At 30.6% G+C, this 18074-nt stretch overlaps 3 protein-coding genes and 1 non-coding gene across 4 annotated transcripts in view; 3 read left to right on the top strand and 1 right to left on the bottom strand.

Moving 5' to 3' along the window:
- LOC107029535 (protein IQ-DOMAIN 14) overlaps positions 1 to 1713 on the top strand; it is a 2967-nt gene extending 1254 nt beyond the window's left edge. Inside the window, exons 2-5 of the mRNA XM_015230970.2 lie at positions 1 to 115; positions 321 to 557; positions 695 to 1387; positions 1498 to 1713. The exon at positions 1 to 115 is cut by the window's left edge and continues 18 nt beyond it. Coding sequence (XP_015086456.1) covers positions 1 to 115; positions 321 to 557; positions 695 to 1387; positions 1498 to 1518 — 1066 coding nt within the window. The 3' untranslated portion in view covers positions 1519 to 1713. The remainder of the gene's footprint in view (positions 116 to 320; positions 558 to 694; positions 1388 to 1497) is intronic.
- A 1800-nt stretch (positions 1714 to 3513) lies between these two features.
- TRNAV-CAC lies at positions 3514 to 3587 on the top strand. Its single transcript has one exon. It is a non-coding gene; the product is annotated as a tRNA-Val (tRNA).
- A 5630-nt stretch (positions 3588 to 9217) lies between these two features.
- LOC107029617 (sulfate transporter 3.1-like) lies at positions 9218 to 15076 on the top strand. Its single transcript, XM_015231051.2, has 12 exons — positions 9218 to 9698; positions 10101 to 10308; positions 11053 to 11224; positions 11444 to 11509; positions 11620 to 11733; positions 12112 to 12228; positions 13125 to 13251; positions 13590 to 13876; positions 13978 to 14168; positions 14330 to 14415; positions 14544 to 14620; positions 14715 to 15076. Exons 1-12 carry the CDS (start codon positions 9362 to 9364, stop codon positions 14904 to 14906), a joined length of 1974 nt encoding a protein of 657 aa, XP_015086537.1. The 5' UTR covers positions 9218 to 9361; the 3' UTR covers positions 14907 to 15076.
- Positions 15077 to 15585: 509 nt separating this feature from the next.
- The window catches only part of LOC107029297 (stress-induced-phosphoprotein 1), a 6712-nt gene continuing 4223 nt past the window's right edge, over positions 15586 to 18074 (bottom strand). The window contains exons 7-8 of the mRNA XM_015230682.1: positions 16895 to 17028; positions 15586 to 16094 (exon numbers count right to left, since the gene is read on the bottom strand). Of these exons, the coding sequence (XP_015086168.1) occupies positions 16031 to 16094; positions 16895 to 17028 (198 nt within the window). The 3' untranslated portion in view covers positions 15586 to 16030. The remainder of the gene's footprint in view (positions 16095 to 16894; positions 17029 to 18074) is intronic.

The raw sequence follows: 18074 nt of genomic DNA, 5'->3' as shown, positions 1-18074 counted from the left end.
TGCGGCCGCTGCCAAGGCTGCAGCAGCAGCGATCCAACTCACTGCTGCTGCTAGAGCCTATGCACTTGAAGAGGATGCAGCAGCCAAGATTCAAGCAGTTTTCCGCGGTTATTTGGTAATATATGCAAGTTTCAAGTTGATTACTCAGATGGTCGCTCAACTAACTAACAATCATTATCTCAGAAAGTCAAGAGCGACTTTCTTTTGTGACCATCTGAAAAATCAACTCGACTAATTTTATATTTAATCATCACAATTCATTCTGATCTATGTTCCAAGATTACATTTTTATCCAACTGTTGCATTGGTAATCTATGCAGGCAAGAAAAGCCCTGAATGCACTAAAAGGACTAGTGAAGTTGCAGGCCTTAGTAAGAGGACATTTAGTGAGAAAACAAGCTGCTGCAACTCTCAGATGTATGCAAGCATTAGTAACTGTTCAAGCTCGAGCTCGAGCCCAACGAATACGAATGACTGAAGAAGAAAATCCAAACAATCCAAGACAATCCGTTCACAGAAAATCTACTCAGGACAACAAATTTCGACACTCATATCAAGTATGTCTCACATTTTCATTTTGCTTCCATCAAAGTTTCAATAATGTTTCATACACACTAAACAAAGAGGAATCTTAGTAGCTCAGTTGGCTCGTAAAAATACCCTTTTGTCTAATCCTTCTGTATGAACAAATTAGGATTATGAAGAGGACATCAAGATTGTGGAAATGGATTTAGGAGAATCAAAAGGCAATACAAAGAGTAGAAATTGCTATTCAAATCAAGGCCAAACAGAGAGAACAGAACATCGATTTTCAACTCACAACGCGTATACAAATCAAGAACATCATCAACACATAATATCTCCAGTACCATCAGCTATAACAGAACAAAGTCCAAAAGCTTATAGTGGACACTTTGAGGACTACACATCATATCCCACAACCCACAGCAGTCCACAATACTATAACAACACAATGTCAAAACCTGATCCATCAAGAATCTTATACTCATCTTATGCTCGTTCAGAGTATGCAGAACCTGAATCCCTTTACAATGAGTATCCATTTTATCCAAGTTACATGGCGAATACTAAATCATCGATAGCTAAAGCGCGATCTCACAGTGCACCAAAGCAACGTCCTGATCAAACATCATTTGAGAGACAACCAAGTAGACGAAGACCATCAATAGAAGGACGTAACGTCCCAAGGGCGGTGAGAATGCAGAGATCATCTTCACATGTTGGATCAACAGCTCAAAATTATCAGTATCCTTGGTCAATCAAGCTTGATAAATCAAATATTTCAATCAATGATAGTGAATGTGGATCAAATTGTAGTGTCTTTACTACTCACACTAATTACTGCAGATCACTTGTTGGTTTCGACGTAAGTACAATACTACAACTACGTTAGTCAGTCACTGTATATAAGTTAAATCCAGAGTATATAATCCCGAAAATGATTTTAACATAAAGTCTTTTTTTTTTTTATTTCAGGTTCAAGAACATAGGTACTAACAAAGGATGGATCAGCAGAGCAATCTTCAGTTTCATGTCAAGTAATTTTGACAAATTTGTATTTCTAGTACTGAAGTTCTTTGTATGTAGAGTTCATTTTGTTTGTCTAATAATCTACTTTTTTTATTTTAATTTTAGTTATTTTACTTCAATGTATTTTTTATCTTTGTAATGAAAGAAGTTGTTCATACTCAATTTACTTTTTTTTGGTGTGATGAAGATTGGACTACTAATATTTTTAATTCTTTGATGATGGGGTTATTTTTTTTTTAATTCAAAATATTATACTCTCTGTCCCTATTTAGTTGTCAACTATAGAAGTGACGCACATATTAATGCACCAATTATTATCATAGGTTAGTTATAATTTTATCCTTAATTTGAAAGATTGTGCAACTCCCCAACTATAATAAATGTATTTTCTGGTTCCAAAAAGCATGAATTACAACTTAGTAGCACTCGAAATTTTTCTAGAACTAAATAAGGGCATATTAGAAAAAAAATTATTGTTCTTCTTGATTTATTAAAATGGATAAATAAATATGGACAAATATAGAAGGAAATAAGGACAAGTAAATAGGGACAGAAGGAGTGTAATTTAAATGATTTGATGTGAATTTATGAAGAATTTGATTACTTTCGTACAAGTGTTTTTGCTAAAGTGACAGTTTTCTTTTTCTCTTCGAGTGTTCTATATCAATTTTGAGGTCTTGATTAATGTGGGTTTTCACTGTATACTTCGCGTTTTTAAAGGGAAATTTGTTTCATATGTTGTTTAAGAGGTTCTTAAATTGTCTGAGACGATTATATACTAAATAATTGTCTAAGAAGAAATAATTGACGAAAATCAGAATATAATTATTTTAGAATATTCGTAAAATAAATAGAGTGGGCTTTAGAGCACTTCGAGCTTTATTGAGAGAGCGAAACAACACAAATGCATTAGCTGAGAGCTTAATTATGTGCCTTCACTTTTGTTTTTGAAATTACCTTCCGTACTACATTTACTTCGTCAGATACATGTATCTGACACACTCAGATACATGTATCTCGGATATATGCGAGTCAAATTAGATATAATTTATTTTATATAAACTACCTATATATGCATGATTCATATGTATATGAGTTACACTGATTATCTCACTTGCCTCTCGCCTCTCTCCTCACTCTCTTGTCTCTATCCCAGTGTATATAGATTTTAGAATGTATCTAGTATCAAATGATGCAGACGTGGTCCGCCTCTCTCTCCCAATGTATATGTATTTTAGAATGTATAGGATATCAAAGATACATGTATTTAGTATCTGTCTTGAACTCCGTAGGAGTGGTTATCTGACTTGAAATTGATATGAAATCATTAATTAGTAAGATAATATGTAATTATTTCAAACAATAGAATGGAAAATTTATGATGGGAATGTTTGTGTTATAAAGACAGTTTTTTCCTGATTGAAATAAGTAAAAGATGGGCTCATAGTTATTTGGGCTTTGTAGAGTAAGTGTTGATGTTTCAAATTGTGCACTTCCAGGCCTCACCATCATTGTTCAATAATTTTGTACAATCTAAATTAGGAAAAATTGTATACAATAGCAAACTAATAACTAAAAATAAATGGAGTAGCTAGGGTTTGATTTAATTGTGCTCCATAGCAAACATTTTCAAAAAATTGCCAGGCGCCTCTCTCCCAAATATCTCGCTCGCCACTCTCCTTCAATCTCTCGCTCGCTTCCTCACTTTTTATACAAACACAAGTGTATAAAAATTGTTTCTAATTGTATAAAGCAGAGAAAATTGTATAAATACATTATACAATTTTCTGATTTTTTTTATAAGTTGAAACCAGAAAAGAAATTATATTATATGCTTATGAATAGTGAAATTAAGACATTAAAAACTATATTTAACTTTTTGCTATTATTATTAGACTTAGATATATTAAACGCAAGTATATTTTTTGTGATCTGAAATTGACAACAAAATTACAATAGCTTGTCTGGGTGGTGTAGTCGGTTATCACGCTAGTCTCACACACTAGAGGTCCCCGGTTCGAACCCGGGCTCAGACATATTTTCTTCTTATTTACTTTTAGGAAGAATATCACTTTTTGTTGCGATGTAACGGTAAGATCTGTGTATATTCATCATCTCTATCTTTGCGATGTAATGGCTTAATATGTGTATATTATACTTTTTTCTAAACCTCCATCTTTCGAAAACCATCTTCTCTATTTTTGCGACGTAAGATATGTGTATATTCCAGCTTTGCCTTTCGAAAACTATCATTTCTATGTAATGGTAAGATTCGTGTATATTCTACCGTCTCTAAAGCATATTTGTGAAATTTCAGATTTTTACATATTCTACCTTCTTTAAAGCTTATTTGTGAAATTTCGTGGGGCGAATATATTGTTATTATTGTTGTATAGAAGCATATTACTCTAAAATAATTAGACTTATAAGAAGGTTTAAGTTTTGAGACCATTCTGGGTTTAGCTGATTAAGACTTTATATTTCTCGTACATTGTTAATTTTCTTTTGTATTTTAGTCAATATCAATCTCTCATGAACATATATTTTCTTAAAAAAATAAAACAAATGAAATATAATTCAACACACATTTATGAGTTAAAGACAACCATATATTTTTATAAATTATAAGCCATCTTATTTTTGTCATAGTTGATTTTTTATACCGTCATTTAAATAGGAGTTATTATCTCACGAATCAATTTTTTAATTAAAAAAAATTGAAATAAAAAAGAAATATAACTTTTTAATATGATAATTATTAATTAATTAACAATCTGAGAATACCAAGCTTATCAACCACAAAAAAAAAAAGCATGAAAAGAAATAACTTTGTTATAATTAAGATAATGATTGTCCCTTTCTGATATATTTTGGTGAACTTTAAATGGTGGAGAGTGAACTGAATTTGGGACTTACATTGAATTAATAACTTTTGCTTGAATATCGCATTAAAAATTTAAAGTTTATAAGTTTTAAATATTTCATAAATATTTTAATAAATATATAAAATTTAAGTAAATGCTGAGCCTACCGGCCGATAAGCTGGATTAGGGCTTTCGTCATGTAATTTTTTTTCTTTTTAGTTTTTTTTTAAAAAAAGTGTTTCTTCAACAATATCTTTTTTTTTTAATCTTATTACATAATTCAGACATATAAAAGAGATAATATTATTGTTAGAACACGATAATATTTCTTTTTGGGTTAATATTTTTAATAGTAAATTGATTATTTGATATTCTTTTCGTAAAAGATTTGAAATCCTATCTTTCGGCACTGTGATCATAGTGGGTGGTAGACTACATAGAATTAAGCTTTGACGTCATTCCAATTTCCACTATATGATATTGACATTTGATTCTCTTACTTTTAAGTTTACTTATAATTTTGATCACCAAAAATATGATGAAACTTTAAATGAATTTGAGAATTTCAGTCTAATTAACGTGGATTTTTAGCTTGCTTTTTTAATTAAATAAAAAATTTCTACACAAAAGGGGCATGAAAAATATTATATTAATTGATTTATGGTTTTTTTAAAAAAACAAATTTATAACTAACGGACTAATTAATTTACCCCTTATGAATAAATCGACCCAACATAATAACTTTTCTCCAACAAATTTAATTAGAAAAAAATAGACCCGACCCAATAGCTATTACCAACCATTCAATTGAAGATAATTAACCAAAACACATAATGATTCAACAAACTGTTGAAAACTTTAGCCTTTGGATAAATAGTGGGAAAAAACACAAAAAAAATAAAGTTCCAAAACTAGAAAATACATTATGATTCACAACCACAAAACAAAAATAAATTACATTATCAACATAGATTTGTGGTGTAGTGATGAGATTGTTTCACACTTAATCAGATATTTCGAATTTGAGCCCTGAATATAAAAAAATCTTATTGAAGCACACACCAGAATAAACCGTCAATGAGCGATTCAAATTTATTTTGAACTCTAATATTGACTCTGAATACCGAATATGAAAAGAAAAATAGAGACTACATTAAGTGCATGGAACTATACCGATACACTCCCACATGGCTTATATAACCAAACACTATATAAACTTGATTTCCTGTCCACATAAAAACATCACTTTAATCAAAGAGAATATTCTGAATATTCAACAACTCCACAAACAAATACTTAAATTAATGCTAACTCAATAGGTGCAAAAAATAAAATGACGACACACTACTTTTGTAACACTCTATATATACCAATTTTATTATTAATATAAAAAAAATTAAAGCATTTAGACATATGTGTGTGCGTATATGCGGTACTCACTATGTTTAATTTGAAAACAGTTAATTTTACATTTCTTATTTTATCTTTAGTCATAGAAATATCATATCGCAAGTTATTTAAAGATAAATTAGCGATAAAATTGGTAAAAAAAATTTTTGTTCTGAGTTTGTACTGTAGAAGGTGATGAAATTGCAGAGTTAGAACATTTTGTTGTGAATTTATTGGATGAGCATCTTCCACATGGTTGGTCTTGTGTGTGATTATTGTGCTCTTGCACCTTATAAAATATATCATTGAATATCTCCATTATTGATCATAGTGGATTCCCTACCCATATTTTTACTAGTGCTTTTATTTTATTTTTTTAATTTAGAAAAACGTTCAATTGATTAGATAGTGTAACTTTATTTAAAAGGAAAATGCATAAGTACTCCAATCTATGCTCGAAATTTCAAAAAGACATATTTATACTATACTAAGGTCCTATTACCTTCTGAACTTAATTTATAAATAATTTTCTACCCCTTTTTGGCCTATGTGACACTATCTTTCAAACTAGTGCCAAGTAGACCGAAAATGGGTAGAAAATTATATCTAAAATATAATAGGACCTTAATATAATATAAGTGTGTCTTTGAAATTTCGGACATAAGTTGAAGGAATACTCATACATTTTCCCAAAATGAAACCTGATTTTTTTTTTATAGAATCGCTATAGAGAGAATCAAAAATGATTTTTTGTGTAACTTGAATGGTATTGATTCCATATTATATATAGATCAGATAATATGATGCAAGCAATTCAATACACCAAATCGATCATTACATAAATTTAAAATTTCATTTATTATTATATAAAATAGATTTAACAATACAATATAATAAACTTCTAATAATATAACAATATATTAAAGATATTACGTTTAAACTAACAATACAATATATAATATAACAGGGTGACAGCTAGCCATCCGAACAACATGTGATTCAACCTTTTTTATTTTTTTTATTGAAGTTTCATACTACTTTCCCCCCAACAATTTTTTCTTGTCCTTTTTAATTTCTCCCCCAAAATTAAAGGAACAAGTGAGAAAAAGAGCTATAATTATTGCAAATAATATCTAATTAAAAATGTAGAAGACATGATCTATATATATAAGCACTCACATCAATATTATATTATATAGTAGTGAATTATGAAGTTTTTGTTTGGATATATTTAGTTAGGACTTATTATGTAGCTACGATCCCAAACATACATATTGCTCTACAACCTATATTATTACTATTACATATCCCACTAACATTTTTTTATTCAAATAAAAATTGTAATGAAACTTCTCAACGTGCATGTAATTTTTAATAGTTATTTTGATTCTTGTCTATATTGTTAAATACATTTATCTGAGATGGTTAATACTTGATGGCACATGAAACACACATATTGGTTAGCTAATGCTTTTTCAAGTTGCTGAGTTTGCTTTTAGTCTTTTTCTATACATTCATCAATTATAATATAGTTTTGCTTGGACAAAAATCATAGTAATTTATTTTTCTTACTATAAGGATCAATTGAGAATCTTATAATCAGAAGATCTCTACATATGATTAAATAACTAAAAGTGAACCCCATTTGTATGATCAAAGTTATAAGTTATAACCATAGAGATTTTAAAGTTACATATAAATAATTAGAAATCATTCTTATTTACATACGTGCAAATGACCAACATGGGTTGTTGTGCATTGGGGTAAGTGTTTCACCCTTAACCAGAGGTCTCAGGTTTGAGTTTTGAGTATGGAGAAAATCTTATTGGAAACGTACCCCGAAATGGACCCTGCCGTTATATTAATACTCTTAAAAATCTTTACTTATAAATTTTGAATTTAAACTCTGAAAATTGAATATAGTAAAATTATAGAGCAAAAACTCAACTTTTACATTAATATTGCACCAAAATCACAGAATTAAACATGCATGTTGACTTTAGGTTAAAAATATTGTACTCAATAATTTGACAAAAAATATCAGCATATGTTAGGTTTTAGTAGGTATAAAACCTTATTAAACAAACTATATAATTCACAAGTAAATTAAAAGAGTTTGACCAATACAATTAACACTTTTTTGGCCGGTTAAAAGTTCAAATCATCTTTACTAATAAACTAAGCTCAATTTAATCACATACGAATATTATTAAAGATTCGACAAAAAGTTGATAAAAAATTCCTAATTTCTTGTATCTTCCTAATTCCCAACACGCTGCCACGTGTCCTATGTGGATCTTTATCAACCAATCACACATGTCCACGTGAGTATTTTTTATTTTTTTTGAATGGTGAAGTAGGCAACAAAACCTTGAGCTCTAAAAATCTATTTGGTGCCTCATGTAATGTAGAGACAATGTGACCTTACACTTAGCTGGAATACCAATAAGGTAGTGATTAGTTAAGTCGTTTGACTAATTGACACGTGTCACTCAATAAAATAAAATTATCAAAAATATCAAATTCGAATTTTTAATCTATGACTCAGATCTTTAGTATTCTCTTATTTATTATCTGTGTCTACTATTTAGACAGAATACCCTCACTCATTCTTACTAAGAAACTGAAAGAAGCCTCAAAAACAGAAGAAAAGATGAAAAGTGAGGAATAAACAGAATTAATTATCTTTATTAGAGAGCGTTTTATTCTATTTCTGACTTTTTTGTTGGTAGTGTGACAAATCAATTTCATGGATGAGATGTTTGTATGTGTCCCATCAAAAAATTCTCACCTTAGTGTGTTAGCTCAAAGATTAGTCAATGTCAATCCCCTAACTCTTTGAGAGGTTATCAATGAAAGTATGGAACCCAAACACACAAAAAGAATACGTAACCAAAAAAAAAATATTCTTTAGGTATCACTTTTTGTGGCATTGCTTGACTTGGTCTAAAAATTTATGTGAATTAAATTATTTCATTAATAGTAAAAGAAAAACGTTTTGAAGCTTAGTTATTTTTAATTATAAAAAGTATAACTTTCTTTTTTGGATATACCGCTTTTTTTTTTATATTAGTTGTCCTCGTTATTATATATTATTTCAAAAAGTACTTGTTAATTTACAAAAACTACAATTGATTTTTTTTTATTTTATCCTTATAGTTAATTCTTTTCTGACAAAGTAATTTTTTTTATAAAGTTCTAGTAAAACTATCCTTCTTGTTTATATATCTACAAAGAGTGTGCATAAAGGGGAAAGTGAACAACGAATATAAAACAGAGAGATTATTAAAAAGAAAAATATCACGTAAATTGAAACAGAAGGATTAGTAAGAGTTGTGAAATAGAGGAAAAGGCACTCCACTTCACTCCAACTTCTCTTGGCTCTCTATATATAGACATCCTCTATAAGTCTCAATATGCATAAGAAATCAAAACCAATTTCTCAATTTACATCATCATCTCTTTTTTCTCATTGAATCTCACACATTATAAGTAGTCAAGTTCTTGGTGATTTTAATTAATCATCACTTAAATCTTTCATAAATTAGCATAAAATTATGGGTATTAATGCTGATTTTGATGATCAATATTCCCATCATCATTATCAAAGGGTTGAAATTCCACCACCAAAGCCATTCTTGAAGACACTCAAATCTAATGTGAAAGAAACATTATTTCCTGATGACCCTTTTAGAAAATTCAAAAATCAACCATTTTCCAAAAAAATTTCTTTGGGTTTTAAATATTTTGTACCAATATTAGATTGGGCTCCTCGTTATACACTTCAGTTGTTTAAAGCTGATATTATTGCTGGAATTACAATTGCTAGTCTTGCTGTTCCTCAAGGGATTAGCTATGCTGGCTTGGCTAGCTTGCCTCCTGTTATTGGACTTTGTAAGTTTTTAACTCGTACAAATATAGAAAGACTGTTACTGATAGATCATCCATCAAGATATAAATTATTCAACTTATATGCTGTGAACGTAAAAGAATTTTTACACTATCAGATTAGGTATGCAAGTAAATTTAGTTGACATGACAATGTTACTTAAATTATGGACTTATGGTAACTTTACTAGTCATGAGTCTCATGACATAGATGTCTAAGTTACAACATAATATTACTCTCTATATTTCATTATATCATTATATGTGTCTTAGTTTGGCTGGATATTCAGACAAGCAAGGATGAGAGACGTTTTTGAATCTTGTAGTTTTAAACTGAAAATGTGTATAATATATTAATTAAAAGGTTTTTTTTTTAATTTTGTGATCTTAAATATATGTGACGTGCAGATTCTAGCTTTGTGCCACCATTGATATATGCTATGTTGGGAAGTTCAAAGCATTTGGCTATAGGGAATGTGGCAGTTCCATCACTTCTCATTTCTGCTATGCTTGGGAAAGTTGTTAATCCTCATGAAAATCCAAAGCTTTATCTTCAATTGGTGTTTACTGCTACTTTCTTTGCTGGAGTTTTCCAAGCTTCTTTAGGCTTCTTAAGGTCAGTTCCTTAATATAATTAACTGATAAAAGTGTGTTTTCTCTAACAGATTAAGATTATACTCCCTCCGTCCTATTTTATATGTCATCTTTCAGATTTCAAGAGTCAAACAAGTCTATCTTTGACCGTAAATTTTTCATAAATCTTTTAATTATTTAGAATTATCAATTATTGTAACTCATTATACTTTTTACGTAGTTTACACATATAAATTTCATTTCAAAAATTTTTATAGATTTCATGCGTAAATTTCCAGTCAAACATAAAAAGTGTCATAAATTTGGACAGCGGGAGTAGATGAGATGGTCACTTACTTATACATGACACCAGAGTAGGTAGATGTCCTTAGATCGAATCTCACCGCCACTCATATCAGAAAAAATTTCCACTTAACCATGAAAAAAGAATCAGATTCGCACATAAAAAGCGTGTTGAGAATATAATTAACTAATAAAAGTGTGCTATACGTTTATCTATACATTGGGATAAAAGTTTCTATACTGCACTTTTAAATTGTATTTTAGCCAACTAAAAATTTGGATCTACCTCTCACAATTGCCATGAGATACATACTCAAAGACCTAAGTTGCATGGATTCGTGTCTGATTCTCCGAAAACTATTAGAGAATTTAATACGATTCCATGTATCTCATAACCTAAGTTGCATGGATTCATTTCTGATTCTTCAAAAATATACTATCTAACATGCGCACGCGTATATTTTTGTCATGATGATATATACAGGCTAGGGTTTATAGTGGATTTTCTATCTCACGCAACAATATTGGGATTCATGAGTGGAGCAGCCACTGTTGTGTGTTTACAACAATTGAAAGGAATACTTGGCCTCCTTCATTTCACACATCAAACTGACATTGTCAGTGTAATGACTTCTATCTTTACCCAAATCCATCAGGTACGTAATATTATTCACGCTCGATGTGTGATACTTGCTTTGCGATCTAATTTATTTGTATTTATATCGAGATGTACGATTTTGTTCGAGATCTTCAGTGAAAATGAAGGAATACTTACCAATCTATATCGTCTGGCCAACCTTCAATTAAATTTATGGTCTTACAGTATTTTAGTTTCTAAAATGTTTTTATATTATTATTATTATTATTTACTACAGTGGAGGTGGGAAAGTGGAGTCCTAGGTTGCTGTTTTCTCTTCTTCCTCTTGCTGACCAGATATTTTGTAAGTAATAATTTATTTATATATATATATATATATATAAATTATTGATTTATATATAATTGCTAATTATATTATCATATTTATATGGATTTACTTATTTTTGTGGGCAGAGCAAAATGAAGCCAAAATTCTTCTGGATAAGTGCTATGGCACCTCTAACATCTGTGATTTTGGGAAGTGTGCTTGTTTATTTCACTCATGCTGAAAAAAATGGTGTTCAAGTGGTAAATATAATTCTCCATATTCCAAATTAATTAATTAAATACTTATTTGTATTTTCGTTTGTTAAACATCTCTATATCATGAATCGAGAAATCTATTGGAACCAGTCTAATAGGTGTACATACAATATTTTATCCTCAGATCGGATTACACTTAATTTTTTTATTGTTGTTAAAATTTTATATTATATACATGTGCATAATTATAATTAATGACAAGTGAATTAGTGACTTTCACATGTTGTACGTTTCTTTTGGATGATTAATTATTTTTTTTAGTGATGGTATATACATATTTTTTTTATAATATAAGATAGTACATGAGGCTAATTAATGAGTGAATTAAATTTTTGGAATTTTGTTGGATTTAATTTTTGCCAGATTGGGCACTTGAAAAAGGGGATAAATCCACCATCATATTCTGAACTGGCGTTTAGCTCACAGTATCTTGCAATTGCCATTAAGACTGGAGTTGTCACCAGTATCATCGCCTTGGCGGTAAGTACCGAATCGAATTCATAATTTTAAATTTATAAATTTTAAATCTAAAATAGAATTATATTCGTGACTATTTATATAATACATAATATTTAATTAAAAATATCGAGTTTAGGTCAAAGTTAAATTCTCATGAACTCATTTTATCACGAATTCAAAGATATTTGGGGCAAAGGTCTATGAAGAAACAAAAACAATGACATAGTCATCTTTGTTATTTTATCGTATACAACTATGGTGATTCGTTGACTTTTATTTCTAAATTATGTTATCGATACTTATAATCTTAAAAATAAAACAGATATATACAACTAGTAAAGTTGCACACTTGTAACTCCCATCTTTTCCAGCAAAGGTACTTAAAAACAATAGTACAACATTTTAATTGTTAAATACCAATTTGCATTATTTGATTATTTATTTTTATTAGGATAAATTACATAAATACACATTTTTTATCTCCTATTATTTTTAAAAATTTTCAAAATTTCTTATTTATTTAATGTATCCGAGCTAGTTTTTAATGTATCGGAGCTAGTTTTTTAATGTATCTGAGCTATATATTAATGTATCTGAGCTAGTTTTTTAATGTATCTGAGTTACATATTAATGTATCTAAGCTAGTTTTTTAATGTATCTGAGCTACATATAAATGTATATTAATGTGTCTGAGCTAGTTTTTTAATGTATCCGAGCCAGTATTTATTGTATCTAAGCTACATATTATGTATCCGAGCTTCAATTATTGTATCTGGTTTTTTTAATTTTTAAAGAATTAATGTAATTAGAAACTTATTAGGGATAAATTGTAATTTCAAATTAAAACTATGTGATTTATGTAATTTAAGCTTATTAATACTAGTGTCTAATGAGATTATTATTTTTAAATTTTACAGGAAGGAATAGCAGTTGGAAGGAGTTTTGCTATAATTGAAAACTATGATATTGATGGAAACAAAGAAATGATTGCTTTTGGGCTTATGAATATTGTTGGTTCTTGCACCTCTTGTTACTTAACCACAGGTAGGCCCAATCCAAACTATTCAAGCCCAATTATTTCCATAATCAGGCCCATCAACAAATTTCCCCTATTGCCCTCATTAACTAGGATACGGTATCGTTGGTGTATAATCAGTGTATACATATAACGTAAGTTATACAGTTATTATACATTGATTACATGTTGCATATTAGCTCATTGATTAAAGATGAGTAACAACAATACTCTTTTGTTTTTTATTTCAATTGCAATAAGCAAACTAAACTTTTTTTATTAATCGAATTACATATTCATATCCATAATAAAAGAATTTTAGTATATAGTCCGATTTCTCGCTTAATTTCCCCCTTCTTTTTTACAGGACCATTTTCGCGAACCGCGGTAAATTACAATGCAGGATGTAAAACAACAGTGTCCAACATAGTAATGTCAATAGCTGTGATGATAACATTGTTGTTACTCACACCATTATTTCATTACACACCCCTTGTTGTTCTTTCCTCCATTATAATTTCAGCTATGCTTGGTATAATCGACTATAATTCTGCTATCCAATTATGGAAAGTTGATAAATACGATTTCTTCGTATGTATTAGCTCATATATTGGAGTAGTCTTTGGTAGCGTTGAAGTTGGCCTCATAGTCGCGGTAAGTAATTATCTTTTAAGTTACCTGATTATGACGATACATCGAAAAATTTGAGTTTCCACTAATGTTAACTATGGGTTTTTTTTTAATGTGTGACTTAGGTGGCAATGTCATTACTTAGGATACTTTTATTTGTAGCAAGGCCTAAAACATTTGTTTTAGGTAAAATACCTAATTCAATGACATATAGAAATATTGAACAATATTCAACAGCAAGCAGTGTTCCAGGAGTTATCATCATCCATATTGATTCCCCAATTTATTTTGCTAATGCAAGTTATTTAAGGGAAAGGTAATGATAACGGAGAAATAACGTCCACTGATAACTTTTACATCATTTCTTTAAAAAAAAAATAGTTATTATCGTGGAGTTTCAAGTTTTACTGATGAATTTTATTGTGTATTATAACGTGCTAGTTACTAAACTATGGGTTGTTGGAATTAATATCTTAGGATATCAAGATGGATAGATGAAGAAGAGGAAAAGCAAAGGACATCAACAGAAATTGAGCTACAATATGTCATATTGGATATGAGTGGTAATTAATTAATTAGTGTTAATTCAAGATTAAAAAAGATTGTTATTATTAAATGTTAATTTGATTTTTTTTTTTAAAATCAAAATCTTGTTAATATTTTAGTGGTGACATTAATTCTATTAATGTAGCTGTTGGAAACATTGATACAAGTGGAATTAGTATGCTTGAGGAAGTGAAAAGAAATGCAGATAGACGATGCCTTAAGGTACAAACTAGAAATATTTTTCTTTCATCGAAAAATTATAATGTATGTTTTTTTAATTTCCGTAGTAATAATTCTGACTCCGTTACTGGTTTAGGTTTTATTGGCAAATCCTGGAGGGGAAGTGATGAAGAAGTTGGACAAATCCAATTACATAGACAAAATTGGGAAAGAATGGATTTATTTAACAATTGGTGAAGCAGTAAATGCATGCAATTATATTATTCATAACTGCAAGTTCCAATCAAAGAGAATTGATTCTTCAGTAACTCCAGATGATAGTGTATAAATGATTAATCAGATTAATGATGGTCATTAAAATAATCCAAGTGTATTATTATTAAGTAATTTTACTTATACAGTTTCACTAAGTGAAACATATAAGGAGCTTGTTTATTTACCCTAAAATGCAATTTTGTAAGATTTCATGTGTGTAAGTTATTGGAAGTTACTTTAATATCTCAGTGCTCTACTATAGTACTTCTCTTGAGAAGATGTTTCCAACAAAAATATTTTTTTTGTTCGTAAAAAAAATATTATCCTAAAAGCATTTGTAAGAAAAAAATATTTTTCTAAAATTTTGATCAATCAAATTTTCCACTGAACGAACTATGAAGTAGTACAGTCAAGGGTTGTGCACAAACACTAGAGACAGTCCAGCAGACAAAACATCCCGTCATAGGGTTTGGGAAATGATCACACCACAAAGGGGGTGTAACATAAGCAGCCTTCCCTGACACAACCATTGGCGGTTGATTCCATGATTCGAAACCATAACCTATAGGTTACGAGGAGACAAGTTTATCGTTGCTCCAAGGGTGTAAAGCACTTAAGAGTAAACTAAAGAGAACTTTTCTACTAGGGAATAGGAAGTATACACAAAAGTTGAACCAAATATACCAAGATATGAGATGCCAAAAATACATCCAACAAAGGGCAAGTTAAAAAGGGACTGGATAACAGTGATGAAAATTGCAAAACAAACTCCAATATACTTTCAGGTAGAGAGAAGTCAAGGTAAAAACAGCAACATTGCTTCTAGCCGCGCAAATTTACAAGAGTTCCAATCCGAAAACAATTGAAAAAATGACTTCTAAGAAAACTCACTGCCAGATCAAACAGCCAACAACAGAGTGAAAGTAAAATGAAAATACAGAGGGTTACGGGACACTCGGAAATTCTAATTTACTATAGGAAAACTTCAAAGGATTTTGATATCTTGACAGCTAACATAACCTACCTCACCAATATGAGAGAACTGTGGGAATTTGACAGCTTCCTACATGTTGCGCTAATCCAATAAAAATATGTGATGTACCGTTCGTGCTTTTCCTCGTAGTTAACAGGCCCATTTTCTCCCCAACACAATCCCACAAAGAGCTAACCCAAGATATGGAACTGCATCCATCTCAACTATTCTTGCTTGAATACACGCGGGAGGATTTCATGTGCACTAATATCCAAAGGCACTGGATCCCTGAAAATTGAAGATGGAGTTGGTTAATCCAGGGTCATCACCCAGTACAGGAAGAAGGAACTGATGCCTCGAATTGAATTGCCATACTTGCGTACATTCCTTTAGAAAATTAAGTATGTGTACTTAAATTACATACAATCAGCTCTAATTGTTCGCCAAGCACAATTATGCTAAAAGATCTAATTACTCAAAATGATATTATCTGTTAATTTCTTCATGGAAAGAAGATGCTGCCACTTGTACATATTTTCCACAGTTTTTTTTAAACCTGGATACTATATTTAACAAGTCCTAATTGATAATGTGCTTCTTACACACGAAGCAAAAGATTAAATGTCTTCAAAAGCATTAACTTCCTCAACTCATGTATAAAGTTGAAATCCTCAGCCACCACGTGGCGAAAGTAATATGGAAAAGTTCAGAAGGATGGTTCCCCAAGTTAAACAGATGTTTGCAGGCAACAGGTGAAAGGAAATCAAGAAATGCACATTCAGTTGAATTGTGCATTTGTTTTATCTAATTTCTCACGTGTCAAGAGATTAGCCCATTCTTGATGTACATGACCATAAAAATCATAAGCTACTATCCTTTTGCATTTGATAAAAGCTGGTATGCTCGAGACGTATATCGAAGTCACACCTTCGAATATGCTATGTATTTTATCCATTAAAGCAAATAATTGCATTTGTAATGCATTTTATTAAAATAGATAAGGTGCATACACAAATGCATGCCTGTGACATCCAAAAAAAATCACTTTCTGTGTAAGCTGTGTTATTGCTAAGACAAAGGGAACAGACCTGCATAATGTTTTGCCTTTCTCAGTGGAGCTAGGGATAAACCACAACTTCCGCACTAGAGGAGATTCAAATTGGACGAAAATTCCATCATTTTGACCATGCTTCCACTTTCTTGATCCTTGACCTTTCCAAACCTGACAGATCACATCACTGAGGGTCAAAAATCGTGAAAGAATAGATCAATTGCAAAAACTGCATATATAAAAACAATGTTGTCTTTGATTCACACCAGACACTAACATGATACTAAACCATCAATGGTCAAGATCACCATTACCACTCTACCAAAGATACAAGTCAAGTTCATCCTTGATTTCAACTTCCTTTGGCTTGTGTTTGTCTGAACCAAGCTAAGTGAGCTAAAAGCTAAAGTGAATCATTTTTGGCATCTTTTGCTTTGCTTTGTTCGTGACTTACTACGATGCTAATAGAACAAAGCACAAATTAAATGCAAATCTACAAGTATCGATGCTAATAGAATTAAAATGCAAACCTACAAAGGTCAGGACATTTTAATCAGATTAAGTTGTAGAATGGGAGTATAGAACCAACTCCAGTATTCATAGAGCATAGACGAATCAGATGACACAATTACAGTAAAAGGCAGCCCGGAGCACGAACCATCCCGCGTCGGCAGGGTCCAAGAAAGGGCCGAACCCCAAGGGATATGATGTATATGCCTTCCCCGATGCAAGCCTTAATGGCTGCTTCCCCGGCTCAAACCCGTGACTAGGTCACACGAAGACTACTTTACTGTTGCTCCAAGGTTCCCCTTCAGTTGACACAAATATAGTCACTAACAGATTATTATCTTCACATGATAAGACTTCTAAGTTCTAACAGCCTATTATGCTTCTTATAGATACAAAGAGATCAAATATTGGTTAATTTGGAATAAGATTAAGCTAATAACCTCTTGTTTTAATAATTATGGTGTCTAGACTAATTTGTATACAGCTAATAAGTTAATTGCCTCACTTCAGTGCGTGAATCCATATGAAAAACTGCTTAAAGAGGTTATCTGTGTTCTTAGAAACAATATTGACTCTTGATTGCAGAATCTCAGTATCTGTATGCGACTTTCGTGTTTTTATCACAAATTGAAGAAAGTGAGTTGAAAGAAAGCAAAAACTTTAATCTTTTTCTATTTGTGTGTGTGTGTGTGTGTTTGGGGGGGGGG

The sequence above is a fragment of the Solanum pennellii genome, chromosome 9 (assembly GCF_001406875.1).
Source record: "Solanum pennellii chromosome 9, SPENNV200".
Classification (NCBI taxonomy): Eukaryota; Viridiplantae; Streptophyta; class Magnoliopsida; order Solanales; family Solanaceae; genus Solanum; species Solanum pennellii.
The sequence above is the reverse complement of the archived record's forward strand: the minus strand, read 5'-3'. Positions and strand labels throughout refer to the sequence as shown.